The sequence below is a fragment of the Triturus cristatus genome, chromosome 8 (genome assembly GCF_964204655.1).
Source record: "Triturus cristatus chromosome 8, aTriCri1.1, whole genome shotgun sequence".
NCBI lineage: Eukaryota > Metazoa > Chordata > Amphibia > Caudata > Salamandridae > Triturus > Triturus cristatus.
This window is the reverse complement of record NC_140591.1, coordinates 695830687-695848418: the sequence shown is the minus strand read 5'-3', so window position 1 is coordinate 695848418 and position 17732 is coordinate 695830687. Positions and strand designations below refer to the sequence as shown.

The following is a 17732-nucleotide window of genomic DNA, read 5'->3' as shown; positions in this document are numbered from 1 at the left end:
TGCAACTGTGAAATCACCTGAGCAAAACGCAATAAATCTCTGCCTGTAATTCCTATTTCCACACAGAGTCATGTTTTCACATTAGTCCCAAAACGAAATTTCTTTGCCAATTTGAATGCACACTTACTGCTCTTTTTTTTTGGCAAGTTAAAATCACTTTTACAGACTGACACATTATGAAACCACTTTTCAGTTTTTTTAAAAAGCCCATGTCCAAACTGCTTTTTCAGACCACCACCATGTGTAACCTGGGTGGCTGCCTACATTCCAGCAAGGGCAACCAGCCTTAGTGATGCTGAATGTATTTGCATTACAGACTGAAACCTGAAAACCCCACTCGCTTGTAAATACTGTGCATGATTATACATGGCAAGCAGCTGGGTGTGTGCTAAGAGTCTGCTTCTTCCCCCAAAAAATCGCTCCCCCTTTTTCCTACTAATGCAACTGTGAAATCACCAGAGAAAAACGCAATAAATCTCTGCCTGTAATTCCTATTTCCACACAGAGTCATGTTTTCACATTAGTCCCAAAACGAAATTTCTTTGCCAATTTGAAAGCACACTTACTGCTCTTTTTTTTTTTGGCAAGTGAAAATCACTTTTACAGACTGACACATTATGAATCCACTTTTTTGATTTTTTTAAATGCACATGTCCAAACTGCTTTTTCAGACCACCACCATGTGTAACCTGGGTGGCTGCCTACATTCCAGCAAGGGCAACCAGCCTTCGTGATGCTGAATGTATTTGCATTACTGAGTCCAACCTCAAACCCTTAAACTATTCTTTTTTTTCCAGTACACCTTAATTTATCGTGAAAACATAGTCCATATTATTTTACATGTTCCTCACATTTAAATTTCTCCCAAAACAGAAAATGATAAACGCAACTTCAACAAAAGGATTTCCATTTCTATTATTCATTTCTTAATTTACCATATACATCTCCTCTCAAACTCTAACCTCACCTTTAAAATTAGTTAGTTGTGAAAGAAATGTGGCACTCAAACAGCAGATTAGCAGAGCCAGGATCTCAGAGCTGTACACCTCTCTCCTCTCAGCAGAACCAGATAATGGCAAACTTTCCCTCTATTTTTCCACACATATACATGTAAGTTTCAAATCTCAGTGCTTCCCCCTTTTTTTCAAATTTAATCACACATTTCTATTGGTTGAAAACCAACCCTTTTCCAAAAGTACCCTGCCCCCAACTTGACTTCTGCCTAGTACCCTTCCCCCAACTTGACTTCTGCCTGCTACCATAGCAACAGCTCATGGAACACTGCTGTGTGGAGTTAGGTCAGAAGTTCGCCACACAATGTTTCAATTCCACAGAGCAAGAGTGCTTGACTTTTCAAACCTAACAGCAAATCCATAGTACTGTTCTTTGGTAACACATTTTTTTGTACCAATACAAAACATGCTTCTATTAATTTACACATACAGCCTAGTTTTTATTCTAGAATGGTATGAAACAGCCAATCAGTTCTTTTTGTTTTGAAAAAAATATGTATGCCTCCATTTCCAAACTGTCTTTCTTTTCATATTGCCATTCTACTGAAAGACACCTCCTGAGTGCATCCAGTTCTCCTTTGAAGATGTTCACAGTGTGGATTGTAGGGCACAGCTATGTCTTCTGGAGTGAAAAGTTTGCAGAGAAAACAGGTATGGTGAGAGACCTTGCTTTGCCAAATGTAGACATTAAATGGATTGGTCAGAGAGGGTTAAAGTGGCACCAATTGATGCCATTGGTGAAATCCTTCATGCAAATCCAACACCCTGACCTCATAATAGTGCACTGTGGTGGCAATGACCTAGGCACTTTGACTGGGGTAGGTCTGGAAATGCTTATGAAGGACACCTTTGCACAACTGTTTTCACTTTTCCCTAAAACTGCCTTTGTGTTTTCCAACATATGCCAAAGGCAAAAATGGAACTGGTCCAATCATTTCTGTCCGCAGATTGACAAAGCAAGAAAGCACGTCAACAAATCTGTTTCTGCTTTCCTCCGTGACTATGGTATGGGTTCCATTTACCACAACAACTTGCGTTATGACATGCAAGACATTTATAGAGGAGATGGTGTGCACTTCAATGATGAAGGGAACAGAGTCTTCCTCTTGAACCTTAGACTCTGCATCGGTACTTACTTGTAGGTACCACTAAAAAAATGACTTCATAAACACAACGGCTCTTTTTAGAGCTCCCTAATATCTAAACTCTTAAATCTGCATTTCATTTCTTTTTTAATTTATTTTTTTTTTCCGTACGCTTACCGTAAGCTTACCGTACGCCTACCCCGTGATTTTTAAAAAAATCAATAAATGTTTTCTTTGAACTTTACAGTCCTTCTTTGACCCCCTCACAAATGTAAGGGGGTCTGTAACTCTCCTCCTTGCCCCCTTTTCTTGTTTTCACTCTTTTTTTTTCTGAGTGAAACACACAAAATGGCGGCCGCCGCTTCCTGGTTTCGGCCGATTCGAATGTTTACTAAGATCTAACAGCCAATCAGAATCGCGCTCGCGCACGCCACCGTACGCGTACGGTAAGCTTACGGTACGCGTACCGTAAGCTGGCTCAGATATATATATTGATTTAAAGGCTATTTTCTCAGAATCTACTGAACAGATTTACACCAAACCTACAAAAGGCACTTCCTTGACCTAGGGACTACCTCTCTACCAAATTTCTAGTAATTCTGTTCAGCCGTTCGGGCTGTAGCCCTGTCTAAAGGTCCTATGGAAAAATGCATGGGAAAAACGCGTTTTGGGACCCCCCTTTTATCTCAGCCCCCGCTTGACGAATCCCCCCGAGACTTTCAGGGTAGGAGCGGAGCGTAGCGCCCCACCTATTTTGAGAAATTCGCGAGGATTCATCGACCGGCGCCAAAGTTATTCAAAATAGAATGTTGCGGATTTCCTATGGAAAAGGGGTCCTAACTATAACTACCTACTGGCGACCGCCAGTAGGTTATATATATATATATATATATATATATATATATATATATATATATATATATATACACACACACACACATATACACATACATACACACACTGCACATTATTTCCAGAGTGGAATAGAGTCCGTGTGGAGCCGCACGGCCTGCGAGCACACAGAGGTACTGCTGAGAAGTTTCCAGATCCAGTCTGATACCTGGCAAATATTAAAAAAGTGAGAAATCTGCATGTAGAAGTCTCCACCAGAAGCTCCAGACAATCTATCTAGAGACGCGTCTCTTCTGCACAGAGAACCTCACAAAACGCATCATCCACCTGATCCTTGGAACGATTAATGAAAAAGCTAAGAGCCCTCTTTGGATCTAGGCAATGAAAACTGGCATGGTAGTGGACTGTCCTTTGTGTAAAGGCATAACGCCTTTCCACAAAGGAACTTTTTGGGAGAAATGCCGCTTTAGACTTTAACACTAGCTTGTCCAGGAAGGTGATGTTTTATGGTTGCTGGATTGACAGTGCTTGTAGTTAACATAACGAGCTGACATTGTTGAGGAAACCTGTCTTTAAGATGAGCATTGGCTCAAATGAAGTGCACATTAGAATAATCAGATTGAAATCCCTCTAAGGCATCACAAAAGTTGATAGGAACTTATGGGTGAGCTCTTTTAGAAAATGCATCACAACAAGTGAGTTGAATAAAGACAGCTGATTGGGTAAACTTAAAAAGGCTGAAAGAGCAGAGATGGAACCTTTAACTGCTGCCACAGCAAGGCAGTTTGGTTAAGGATTAACAAAAAAGTAATTAGTCACACAACTGTGCCCACAAAGACTGGATATTTTGGTAAGAACACCAGACAAACTACTCCAAGCATTACACATAGATTGTTTTACACGAGGGCTGCCTGGCCACTAAGATAACACTACTTCAGAATGGAGATCAAAAGCAATTAACTTTGCCACTCAGCCTCAAAGCATGTTAGAGGTTGTGCAGGCTCGGGTGTAGAACCCCGCCTTGTGCTGCTGCAACAGGTGGCCCTCCCAAAGAGGCAGCCGGTTTGGAGGACAGGTGCTCATGCCCAGGAGTTCTGAGTACCACACTCTGTTTGTCCAGTCTGGAGCCACTAGGATGACTTGGGCCTGGTTATTTAGGACCTTCAGAACTTTGGGCAGGAGGGGCAGGTATGCCTTCAGGAGTCCCGAGCTCCAATACGAGCAAAAGCAGTCTCCCAGGAAGAACAGCTTTGGGAACTATAAATCGGAAAAGTTAGGACATCACCACGTTCTCGGTGGTGGCGAAAACAAAATCAACCCGGGGTTCTTCCAATTGTTGCCCGCCATTCCTGATATGCTGGGCAAAGTATGCAGAGTTTGTCCATCTGGCTGGTTTAAAGATCTTGTCACATGTTATATGACCAGGGAAATGCCCTGATAACAATTTTCAGAGGAGCACAGCCTCCTGGCAGAGAACCCACAACTGCCCCTCCCTGCCTAGTTTGCTGAAAAATCACATGGCAGTGATGCTGAACAGTAGAACCTGCAGCCACTCCCTCCTGATGGAGGGAAGTAACACTTTCAATGACAAATGAATTGCCTGCATCTCCAACAAGTTTATGTGGAGGCAGGTTTCTGCTGGAGACTAGAAGTCACTGACCTCAACTACTGCCAGTGGCACCTACCAAAGTATAAGGGAATTGCTGAAGAAAATTCTCCTGATCTAGTCGGGCACTCAGGGGTACAGGGTGCCAGACTAGGGAGACCACAGGGTTTCTGGGACCGCAATGACTTTTCAGTCAGCATACTAATTGTAAAGTACTTCCTATGTGTCATACAGCGAGTCTGCCTTTTGAGAACTAGTTATTGCCATAAACAGCGATAAAGGAGTTCCTGCATGTGCTTGAGGAGTTGTCCTCATTAACATTAGGGAACTCGCACTTGAGATCACACAGGCGCAAATGGTGTAAAAACAGGTGTAAACATCCACTGTGGCTCTGGGTCATTTCATTAATATGGCCGTAAATCTTTTGAGTGAGAAGAAAACAAAACTGAGATTACTGAATGAATAGACAATCAAAATGTTTTCATACTTACAATTAAATTTACTATCAAAGGAAGCAGCTGTTCAAACCACGGGAGAACTTTTTCTTTGTAGCTGCTGAACAAGGAGTGTAAAACATCAGAGACCTTGGTGAGGACATACACATCACTATCATCCTGTTAAAAGAAGTATTGAAAGATCAGATCACTGCAAGCATATTAGATATTCTGTGGTAATAAGGCAGAAAAAGAACACCATTCAATTCAGTCCACCAACTGTTATATCTATGCCACTGCTACCTTCAGACGTGAAACCTTAATTTTGCGAGGAAATGGGAGTTCATTATATGGTGTGGTTGTGCAACTTCACTGTGTAATAAGCTTACCAACCCCTTTAGGACCAGTATGTTTTTTTTGTCAAACCTTTAGCTCAGCCCCGGGTAGCTATTGCTCTGAGTAGCAAGTTTACACAAAGGAACAAGTGTAAAGCATTTAAACAGCACCAAAACAACTGAAAAAGCAAGACACTCAAGAAATCAGAAATCAAATTACCCAAACTCAGCAAATTCCACGAGCGGAACGGAATTTACCGCCCAGGCCTAATAAAAAACTATTAGTTATAGATTCCCTACCTTAGAATAGATACCCCAGGAATACCAACCCCAGAGGTGGGTCTGTCAACTAAGTTCACACCAGAAAGTCCTGGAGAACTGAACGACCAAAGAAGCAGTCTCTCTGGACTGGACTATCCAGGCAGTAATGTTTAGTGAACGTGTGCAGTGATGCCCACATGGCTGCCTGGCAGAGGTCACTAAGGGGGACTCCACGCCCCAAAGCAGTAGTGGCTGCCGTAGTCCTAGTGTAATGGGTGCAGAGTCCTCCTGGAGGCTCCTTTTTCGCCAAGGAATAACAAATCTTAATGCAAAGGATGATCCATCGAGAGATGGTCCGTTTTTGCACTGCCGGACCTTTCTTGGCGCCAACATAGCCAAAGAGTTGACCGCCCACTCGCAATGGTGTTGTGCGATCCAGATAAAAGGATAATGCTCGTTTTTGATCCAGACGGTGGAGTCTTTCCTCCTCGGAAGGATGCGGGGGCGATACGAAGGTGGGCAAAGTGATAGTCTGTTCTATGTGGAACAAGGTAACCCACTTTGGGTAAAAAAGAAGGCCTAGCTCGAAGAACCACCTTGTCCGGATGGACAGCTAAGAAAGGAGGTTTCGAAGAAAGAGCCTGCAGCTCACTCACCCTGGGAGCAGAAGTGATGGCAACCAGAAAAACAGTTTAAAGTCAAGAGTCTGCCCACCATGCTACAAATGTGTTCCATCTACAGGCGTATACTGTTTGAGTAGAGGGATGCGCCTGGATGCCAAGATGACTGACTTCAGGAGGAAGGTCGAAAGCTGTCAGCTTTCGTTGCTAAATCTCTATGCAAGGAGGTGGAGGCTGGACAGGTGGTGGGGGGGAGAGGGATGATCATCTCCTGCATCAGCGACAGAAGATCCTCCCGAAGAGGCAGTCTGATCAGAGGATCGATGGCCATGTTCAAGAGCTCAGGATACCAGACTCTTCGTGCCCAGTCTGAAGCCACAAGAATAACCTGGGCCTGGTTGCGCTTGATCTTCAGGACTCTGGGCAGAAGTGGTATAGGCGGAAAGGCGTATAGAAGACCACAATTCCACTAGCAACGAAAAGCGTCGCTGAGCGAGTGTCGCTTTGGAAATTCTAACGTGCAGAACTGCTGACATTGCGCGTTCTCTTCGGTGGTGAACAAATCTAACCAAGGCTCTTCCCACTGCTTAAAGAGACCTTGCACCACCTCTGGGTGAAGACGGCACTCGTGATCAATCATGCACTGGTGGCTGAGTTCGTCCGCCCTGGCGTTCAGAGAACCTGACGGGTGTTGAACCACCAGGAACATGCCCTGATATTCCAGCCACAACCAAAGGCTAAGAGCCTCTTGACATAGGGTCCACGACTGTGAGAAAGTGGCTCTGTATATACTGTTCCTTAAGAGGTACAGGGTGTACAGAGTCCACAGTCCAAGGGTTTAACAGAGGTTAAAGTTAGATATAACCTTACTCTCCAAAGTGGTAGCCTGGTCGAGCAGTAAGGCAGTATCAGAGGACGTGTAAAGCATTTGTTGTACACACAGTCAGCAAATAGTTCCACACACTCAATAACTGAACTCTAGGCCAATGGTTGGTATATAAAAAATATATGCTTGTTTTATTTTAGAACCAGCACTTGGAATTAAAATATACTTTCTCGACAGGAGATGTTTCATAAAAATACTTTTGTATATGCAATAGACTTTTTTGTAAACAGTTACAAATAGTTGCAGTAGGCAACTATTTCTAAACACAATACATTGAGCTCAATGATAAAATCAAATTATATGCATCAGATTACTTTTTAGATTACTTTTGTAATTCCAGGCTTGGATCCTAGATCCAGTCCTGGGTCAGTTCTCAGAATCAGCTGTTGAAAGTCGACTTTGGCACTGTAGTGATTTTTAACTAATATTTAGCTATTTCAAATGTGAGCACTTAGAAAATATTTCAGAGCAAACAATCAATGATTCCCTATGGAAGGAAATATAGGTCACAGGTACAGTAGGTTATCGTTACTTTTGTAATCCAGTACTGGGTGGCTAGACTCAGTACTGGGACATTTATCCAAAACAGGTAAGTAATTACGTTTTCAGATGTTATACGATTTTTGAGGAATATTTAGAAATTGCAGAAATCAACACTTAGAAGAAATTTCACAGAAAAACAGTCAATGGTTTCCTATGGAAGAAAAATGAGGTAAAGGCAAGTAATGAGATGTTTTATATAACTACTTTTGCAATATGCAATTGACTTTTGTAAACAGTTACAAGTGGTCGCAATAGGCAACTATTTTAAACAATGCATTGAGCTCAATGGAAATTTCAAGTTATTTGCAACAGATTACTTTTAGGATTACTTTTGGAATTCCAGGACTGGATCCTAGATTCAGTCCTGGGTCAGTACTTAGAATGAAGTGATGAAAGTCTACTTAATTACTGTAATGATTTTTAAACAATATTTAACTATTTCAAAAGTTGACACTTAGAAAATATTTCAAAGAAAACAATCAATGATTCCCTATGGATGAAAATTCAAGTTGCAGGTACAGTATGTTCTTGTTACTTTTGTAATCCAGTACTGGGTGCCTAGACTCAGTACTGGGACATTTATCCAAAACAGGTAAGTAATTACGTTTTCAGATGTTATACGATTTTTGAGTAATATTTAGAAATTGCAGAAATCAACACTTAAAAGAAATTTCACAGAAAAACAGTCCATGGTTTCCTATGGTAGAAAAATGAGTTAAAGGTAAGTATAGTTGTGGGTACTTTTCAGAGTCAGTGCTGGGCACCAAGATCCGGCACTGGGAGCTCACCTAAGAGCAGGTGAGTAAATTCGTTTTTGGTACTCGGCTGATTTTTGGTGAATATTTTGAGTTTTGAAAAGTTCACACTTAGAAGAATTTCCAAGAAGAAGCCAGTCAATGTTACCCTATGAGGAAAATGAAGTTAGCGGTTTAAGGGTAAGTTCTCGACTGGCAGAGTTGAAGTTCTGGGCGTAGACTCAGGGGTCTCCCAGTGTCAGGTAGGTACAGTCAGTTCACCCTCAGCGGTTTCAGGACGGCCGGGTGCAGAGAGAGTTAGGCCCAATGTTAGCCTATGAGGAATAGGGGGGCCTGGTTTGGTGGCTGCTGACTGGCTGGCCACGCGGCTTTGGGAGCTGGGCTCCTGGTCACTCACTCAGGGCAAGTGGGGAAGTAGGCTAGTGTAGAGATTGCACTGCCAGGGCCACTCGGGCGGCTGAGTGGAGGGTGCTTTTGAGCCGTCGGGCGCTCAATGGAAATCAATGGGAATGTTCCGGTTAGGAAAAAGGCTGCAAGCTCGGGGAAGAGGATGCTTCAGGTGCCACCACCACTTCGAGAGGTAAGTTGGGTAGTTGTAGGTTAGGTGGGTACCCCGGGATTGGGCACAGGGGGCCGCAGGGCGCCGCGTGCAGGGGTGCCTTTTGGTGTCGGGAAATCTTACCCTCTAATGATCGCGGTTGGGGGGGCACCTTGTTCCAAGGCTGCAGGCTTCTTCCGGAATGTCGAGGGGGGTCCTTGGGGGCCGGACTCTGGGTCAGTCGCCGTGGGGTCGTTCTCAGGGTCTTTGTCCACTCCGGCACTGGCCAGGCTTGGCTGGTGCAGAGTGTGCTGGGTTCGCGGTTCCGGGCTGCTGCCAGGGGTTAGAAATAGGTTTCTGAGTAGAGCCTCTACTCATGGGAGTCCCAGGGGCTTAGAGCCAAAAGGTAGCCAGGTCCTCCAGGGTTTGTGAGGTTGCTGGCCACGAGAGATGCCGCGCTGGTGCAGGTTCGGGAGTCGACAGGCCGGTAGGGCTGGGGCCAAAGTAGTTGGTGTCTTCTTCCCTTTTTAGCAGCTGCCGGGCAGGTCTTTGTTCTTCTTGCTCTTCTTGTAGTCTTTTTAATCTGGAATCTCGGGAAGGAAGGTTCAGGGTGCCCCTAAATACTAGATTTAGGGGCGTTACAGGTAGGTGAAGGCCAGGGACCAATGGGTCCTTGTCCTGGGGTGGGTACACCCCCTATACTGCCTCTCTCCTGTGGGAGGGGGGCAGTAGCCTAATCCTGATAGGGTAGGGCCCCCCATCTTCAAGATGGTGAGAGCCCGGAGATGTGCTTCACCTCGCCTCCCCCACCTGAGGGGTGGGGTGGGCAGGCTGGCACATCCCCTGTCCTTGTATGGGGTTTCCGGCCAAGCTTCCCGCCAGAGTGGGGGGTTGCAGTGGCCTGGGGAAACTCCAAGAGGCGGCATGCCTTTGAAGCTTCCCTTTGCTCATCCTGGGGGAGGAGATTTATCACCTCACCCAGGATGTGCATTGTTGCAGGCCCGGGAGAGCAGGGGCTCTCCCACCCAGGGGTCCAGCAACGTGTCTGCTGTGTGGCAGCCTGGGCAGCCTCAGAGCAGACGTGGATTGTAGGTTAGTTGTAAGGGGGCATCTCTAAGATGCCCTCTAGGGTGCTTGGTACATTAAATCCCACCCTGGCATCAGGGTGGGTTTAATGTGCTGAGAAGTTTGATACCAAACTTCCCAGTCTTTAGTGTTGCCATTATGGTGCTGTGGAGCTCGTGTTTGACGAGCTCTCAGCACCATGTACTCTTAAATGGCAGCACTGCACTTAGTGCCCAGGAATGGACCTGGGTACTGTAGGGGCACAGGGCTCCTGCTCCTGTGCCCACACCATGGGCATAAGGCACCCAGCCAGAGGGGTGGCTGATATATGCCATGGCAGTGTAGGTGATGGGCATGGCACACAGAGAGGTGTGTCATGTTGACTTCATTTTGTCCTGCACCCAGACACTCAGCCTGCAAAGGCAGTGTGTGTGTGTGTGTAAGGGTACAGGGCCTCTAAGGGTGGCACAATGAGTGCTGCAGCCCTCAGAGGCCTTCCCTGGTCACAAGCCCCTGGGTACCTAGGGTACCATTTACTAGGGGCCGACATGTGGCCAGGGTTTGCCAATTTGGAGTTTGTGTGGTTTAAGGAAGGAACATGGGCCCTGGGCACCTGGTTGGCAGGAGTCCAGGGTACACTCAGTAAAAGTACATTCAGCAATTTAGTAAAAAGTGGGGGCACACCATGCAAGAAAGATGGCACTCACAACGACCCCACCCCGCCCTGTTTGTTTCAGTACCACATGGCGGTGGTGTTGTCCATGAACACCTGCACTACCCTTCCTTTGACAGGAGGAAGGAATGCCTTCAGTGACTAATTACCCGGAGCTCCAGAAGGTTGATGTGGAGCCCGGACCCCTCTGATCTCCGCCTCTCCCATGTGGCCGCACCATCCCAAGAGTGACGCATCTGTCACCACTGTGAACTCTGGGAAAGGAAGGGAAAGGTATCTGCCGTTGACCCAATCCTGGCCCGTTAGCCACCACTGCAATTGGTGTGCAGTGCCCTTCGAGATCTGGACGCAATCGGAAAGATTTCCCTGATGCTGCACCCACTGGAACTTCAGGTCATACATATGCCACCTGGCATGAACCACCAGCAGCCTCAGGGTCATTCTCACCGAAACCTGGGATAGAGGCTGAAACATCGATATCAATGCACAAATATCCTGGACTCACTGTTCTGGAGGAAAAGCCGCAAACTGTGCTGTACCCAGAATTGCTCTGATGAAAAGGAGCTTCTGAGGGTGAATCGGGTGTGACTTCGGTATGATGGAGTACCCCAGCGAATGCAGGAGGTCCGCCATAGTCTGGAGGTGGGAGAAGACAGCCTGGGGCAATCCAGTCTTCATCAGCCAGTCGTCGAGATAAGGGAAGACTGGAACCCCTGTTTTTTGTGAAATTTCTTTTAAGTGTCGATTTCTGCAATCTTTAAATATTATTCAAAAATCGTATAATATCTGAAAACGTAATTACTTAACTGTTTTGGATAAAGGTCCCAGTACTGAGTCTAGGCACCCGGTACTGGATTACAAAAGTAACGAACATACTGTACCTGTAACCTGAATTTTCTTCCATAGGAAGGGTCTACTTTTAAAATAGCTAAATCTTGTTTAAAAATCATTACAGTAATTAAGTAGACTTTCATCACTTGATTCTGATTACTGACCCAGGACTGAATCTAGAATCCAGTCCTGGAATTCCAAAAGTAATCCTAAAATTAATCTGTGGCAAACATGAAACTTCCATTGAACTCAATGCATTATTGTGTTTAAAATAGTGTTGCCTATTGCAACCACTTGTAACTGTTTACAAAAGTCAATTACATATTGCAAAAGTATTTATATAAAGTATCTCCTTCTGAGAAAGTATATTTTAATTCCAATTGTTGGTTCTAAAATAATAAAATGCTTGCAGGCAGGCCACGCGGCTGTGGGAGCTGAGCTCCTAGTCACTTACACAGGGCAAGTGGGGAAGTAGAACAGATGCTGCACTTCTAGGGGCACTCTGGCGGATGGGTGCAAGGTGCTTTTGAGCAGTGTGGCGCTCAATGTATTTCAATGGGAAAGCTGCAAGACTAACAAAGGCTGCAAGCTCAGGGACGGAGATTCTTCAGGTGCGACCAGGTAGGCACCCAGGAGCTGAGCACAGGGCACCGGGTGCAGGGGTGTTTTTTGACATCGGGAGATCTTACCCTCAGCTGGTTGCGGTTGAGGGGCAGGGGGTCCCTGGTTGTGAGGCTGCAGGCGTTGTCCGGCGCATCGAGGTGGGTCCTTGGGTGCTGGATTCTTGGTCAGTCGCTTGGGGGAGGGGGGGGGGGGGGGGGGGGTCTGGGGTTGTTGCTTGTTTGAGCAGAACCACTGCTCGTGGGAGTCCCAGTCTTTTAGAGGAGCAAGTCTGGTCCTCTGGGGTTTTCGAGTTTGCTGACCACTGGAGATGCCGGAGTTTAGCAGGTTCGAGGGTCGACAGGCCGGTAGGGCTGGGGCTAAGTCAGTTGGTATCGTCCTCTTGTTAGCAGCTGCACGGCAGGTCTTTCTTGTTTCAGAATATGGATCTGAGGAAGGAAGGTTCAGGGTGCCCCAAAATACTAGATTTAGGGGCGTTACAGGTAGGGAAAGGTCAGGGACCGATGGGTCCCCTCCCTCGGGTGGGTACACCCCCAATCCTTCCACTCTCCAGTGGGAGGGGGGGCCAGAAGCCTAGTCCTCATGGGGTAGGGCTCCCCATCCTCAAGATGGCGAGAGCCCGGAGTTGTGCTTCACCTTGCCTCCCCCACCTGAGGGGTGGGGTTGACAGAGGCTGGCACTCCCCCTTTCCTCACTTGGGTTTTCCTGCCGATCTTCCCGCCAGAGTGGGGGTCAAAACCGGCGGGGGCCAGTTGCTGAGTACAGCAAGTGGCCTGGAGAAGCTCACAAAGGCGGCATGACTTTGAAGCTTCCCCTGCCCATCCTGGGGGAGGAGACCTAGCACCTCGCCCAGGATGTGCATTGTTGCAGACCCACGAGAGCAGATGGCTCTCTACCCAGGGGTCCAGCAACAGGTCTGCTGGGTGGCAGCCTCTGTCAGGATGCTGGTAGTTGGTTAGTTTCAGGGGGCATCCCTCTGTCGTGCATTTTACATTAAATCCCACTCTGGCATCAGTGTGGGTTTAATGTGCTGAGAAGTTTGATATCAAACTTCTTAGTCTTCAGTGTAGCCATCATGGTGCTGTGGAGTTCGTGATGACGATCTCCCAGCACCATATACTCTTAATGGCAGCACTGCACTTAGTGCCCATGATTTGACCTGGGTACTGTAGGGGTACAGGGCTCATGCACCTGTACCCACACCACTGGCATAGGGCACTCAGCTAGAGGGGTGACGGAGGAATGCCAGGGCAGTGTGTTTGTGGGCATGGCACACGGGGATGTGTGCCATGTCGACTCTGTTTTGTTCCGCACCAAGACACTCTTGCGTGCAGAGGCAGTGTGTGTGTCGGGGTACAGGGCCTCTAAAGGTGGCTCAATAAGTGCTGCAGCCCTTAGGGGCCTTCTCTGGTCACAGGGCCCTGGGTACCTAGGGTACCATTTACCAGGGGCTGACATGTGGCCAGAGATGCCAATTGGGTGTCTGCTTCATGCAGTTTTAGGGAAGGAACACAGGCCCTGGGCACCGGATTGGCAGGAGCCCAGGGCACACTCAAAGTACATCAGCAATTCAGCAAAAAGTGGGGGCATACCTTGCAAGAAAGATGGCACTTTCTCTCACTCAGTCTCCTGTGCCTCCTTCAGGGATGACTCCGCCCCCCCCCCCCCCCCCCCCCCCCATTTCCAGGAGCCGGCACGTCCCCTGTCCAACTTTGTAAGTTCTACAAGGCCCTCCACCTCTTTGAGCAGGCAGACTACTACGGCTCACCTATGGGCCCCGCGGAGCCAGTCAGGGGTCCTGGGCATTCGATGGTGATGCCGGATCCAGACTGACACTGGCTGATCTTACCCGACCTTCCCCCGGCATCTATCCAGGCAGCGATGACTGTGCCCCCGGTCGACTGTCCCCATCCTCGCCCCTGAGATGGAGCCAGACCGGCGTCGGTCGTCATTGGATCATATGCCAGAGGGTACTTTTGTTCTGTTTTTAATCCCTGGTGTTCCCTGTCGCCCAGAAGGTGGTGGTGAGGACTGGGAGGGGTCGCTGGACCCCTTAGACCAGCTAGTAGAGCTGGACTGGAGAGAGCACCTGGGTGATGCCATTGGGGTGGACACGTCTCTAGAACATGGCATGCTTTCTCCCCCTACCGTAGCTACAGAGGAGAGAGCGTGGTGAGAAGGGCGGCCAGGATAGTCAGGTGGGGATGTCAGTTCTTTCTTCCGCGCCAGCCAGCGCATATCCGGAGAGAGCGGTACCCTTAGTCACTTTTTGACTAAAACTTTTTTTCACTTTTGTCGACATCTTTTTCGTGTAGTTCGACTCCTGGTGCACGTAGGTATGTCCCATCGTCTGACCCGCTTCAAGCCTTGGGACTCCTGCCACAAGCTGATGTTTCACTGATCCGCACCTCGTGTGGCTTTGGTGCTTTGGAGCATGACCACGACCCCAAGTCATGTCCTGACTGTTGGGCTATGAATCCGAAGTCTTTGCGGGAGCTGTCCCGAAAGCTTCTAGAGGCCCTGCAGTCTGCTCTGTGCTGCTCAAGGTCCCGGTCAAGAGGAAGGTCGCAGGACCGACACCATTATTAGTCATCAAGAGGCTGTCATTGGGTAAGTCGAAGCACAAGAAGGCAAAGAAGCATTCACTCTTTGCCTTCTCCCAGTCTGTCCACTGGCGTGGGACACAGATGGTCATCGTCCTCCGGCTCCACTCTCGGAGCCTGTTGGGACAGCTCTGAGCTTCCCTGGAGCCAGAGCGTCCCCTGCCCAGCGTTGTGCTTTTTACGAAGCCCTCCATTCCATCTTTGGGCAACCTGACTCCGCCGGCGGGCCTTTTGGCCCTGCCGACTTGGCTGGGGGCTCTAGGTCTTTGATGCTGGCGGCTCTGACTGCAGGGCCCCCAAACATCCAGGCCTGGATCGGCGCTGTCCAACCTCGGTACCTTCCCTGGCGCTGATCCCTCTGACGACGCCTCCGCCACCTCCGATGCCGGTTGCGTCTCTGCCCGGCGTTGAACCCGGCCTCCCCCTCGACTTAGACACAGAGCCGGACTGGCGTCGACCGACGCCAGAGGATACTTTTGTACCGCTGTTCTTCCCTGGCGTTCTTTATCACCTTGAGTTGTAGCCAGAAGATGATGATGATGAGGAGGACTGGGAGGGGTCTGTTGACCCTCTGGCAGACCAGCTCGAAGAGCCGGACTGGAGAGAGGAGTTTGGTGATGCCAGTGGTCTGGATACTTCCCCAGACCTTGGTATGCTTTCTCTCCCTACCATGGCTCAGGAGGAGGGAGCTTCCCACGCTGTGGTGTTGCGTAGGGCGGCTGTGGCGTTGGGCTTCCCACGGTGGCGGTCAGGACTAACCACCTGACTGAGGTGTTTCAGCTGGCAGCAGCCTCTTTGGAGCCCTTGCTGCCTTTCAATGAGGCCCTCACTGATGGCCTTTTTGTTCTCCTGGTCCAAGCACAGCACAAGGCCTTCGTGGATAGGCTGATCGCCCGATGCCCAGCACTGGGCGACCCACTATTCCTCTCCCAACACCCTACCCCCGAGAGCTTGTTGGTCCAAGCCTCATCTTTGAAAGGAAGCGCTTTCCCGACAGCTCTTCAAGATGAGGAATCCAAGAAGCTGGACTATCTTGGAAGAATGTTTTCATCACCAACTTAGGACTGTGGTCAGTGAATACTGCATGTTCCTTGGGCCGTTTACACACATTCAGTGTGGGACACGGTTGCTCAAGTGCTGCCACAGTGTCTTTGAGGAGGCCTGGGCTGTGCTCGCCTGCACTGTTGCTGAAGGCCGAGACGCAGCACAGTTCACCATCGGTGGGGACTGGATAATGTGACTCGCTGGGTAGGATGATTTCCACGTCAGTAGCCCTGAGACGCTGCGTCTGGTTGAGAACCTCTGGCTTCTCTGGGGATGTCTGATCTACCCTTTTGGACATGCTCTTTGATGGCCGGGGTCTGTTTGGTGACAAGGCAGACAATGCACTTCAAGGACTCCAGAGCTACTTCCAGGTCCTTGGGCCTTGCAGCGACTTCTCATCCCATTCAATCTGCCTTTTGCCCCTTTCGTGGCCACGGAATGTGTGCCCAACCACGTTCCACACAGGGCCACACAAGCCAACCAGCATCTGCGGGGACGTGAAACCCAGCGCCACCAGTTGCCAGTGGGCGGCAGGATCCGCCATCACCTCCCCCACTGCCACAACATCACGTCGGGCAGGTGGGTTTTGCAGATAATCCAAAGGGGCTACTCCCTCCCCTTCGAGACTACCACTCTCTCCATGCCACCAACACTCCATTGCATGTCGGAGGATCACTTGGCCCTCCTCAGTCAGGAATTTACAGTTCTTGGGCAAGGGAGCTATCGAATGAGTCCCTGTCCCAGAAGTAGGTCATGGTTGCTATTCCCACTACTTCCTGGTACCCAAGCATGATAAAGGTCTGCGTTCTATCTTGGATCTCGGGGACGTCAACCGTTTCCTGCAGAAGAAGTTCAAAATGTTGACATTAGCTAAGGTCCTGTCTGCCCTAGACCCTGGAGACTGGATGGTAGCGTTGGACTTGCTTACTTCCACATCCCCGTCCTTCCAGCCCACATGCATTACCTACAGTTCACGGTAGGCCACGAGCATTTCCCCTTTGGCCTTAACCAACGCCACTTGGGTGTTCTAGAAAGTGACGGCGGTGGTCGCAGCTCATATGCTAGCACCTCCCCAAGCAGGAAACCTATTGTCCAAGCCTCCCTTGCCGGGATCACTCCCAGCAGCAGGAGGTCAGACTTGTGTCTGTGGCAGCAGCATCCATTTTGTGATGCTGAGGCTTTGGTTAGAGTTCAACAGCAAAGTAGGATTTTAACATGTCTCTCCTCTAGAAGGGAGGAATATCCTCATCACCAGAAATGGTATGGGGGTATTATTCCAAAAGTGTTAGACACCTTACACGACATGTTTTGATAAAGCCAAACCATAGTTACCATAACCGTTTAAGATTATAAGGTACTTTAAGAGTATATGGTAGGCTATATCATAGAACAGCTATAAGGACATGGTTCAGAAAGCTGCAGACAGGCTCAGCTCATGCTAGAGCACCATCTCACATGTTACCAAGCACACTGCCTTCAGAATTGTTAAGGCCTGCCATAGGAGTGACTGATAGGTACACATGTGTTTATATACAAGGGTAGATATAGGCATACTATATCTAAGCAAGGGGTGATTACACGACCTTGCCCCAGCTGAGTGATCAGCCAGTTGTATCTGATTGGAAGGCCAGACCAGGGGTGGCATAATACATGCTGCAGCCCCTGGGAGGCCTAGGGTACACCTATGCCCTGGGTACCTAGGGTACACTGTACAGGGTCCAATAAGGTGATCCTTACCAATTGGAATGTACCTAGGGTACATGGGAGTCCATTTTAAAGAGAGCAGACAGCCCGAGGCCCTGAATGGCAGGATCTCAGGCCAACTAAGTCGAAAAACCAGCTAGACACTAGGCAAAAAGTTGGGGGTAACCATAGTCAGATATCCACCTTCCTACAGGGTACACGAAGATGCCACTGCGACGCAGTGCGGCTGCACCACCGCCATGCACTTCGTGAACACTCTGGGG

The 17732-nt window shown here is 48.4% G+C and overlaps 1 protein-coding gene across 1 annotated transcript in view; it reads right to left on the bottom strand.

Moving 5' to 3' along the window:
• IPO5 (importin 5) overlaps positions 1-17732 on the bottom strand; it is a 614356-nt gene that overhangs the window by 214881 nt on the left and 381743 nt on the right. Inside the window, exon 22 of the mRNA XM_085622105.1 lies at positions 5048-5170. Coding sequence (XP_085478231.1) covers positions 5048-5170 — 123 coding nt within the window. The remainder of the gene's footprint in view (positions 1-5047; positions 5171-17732) is intronic.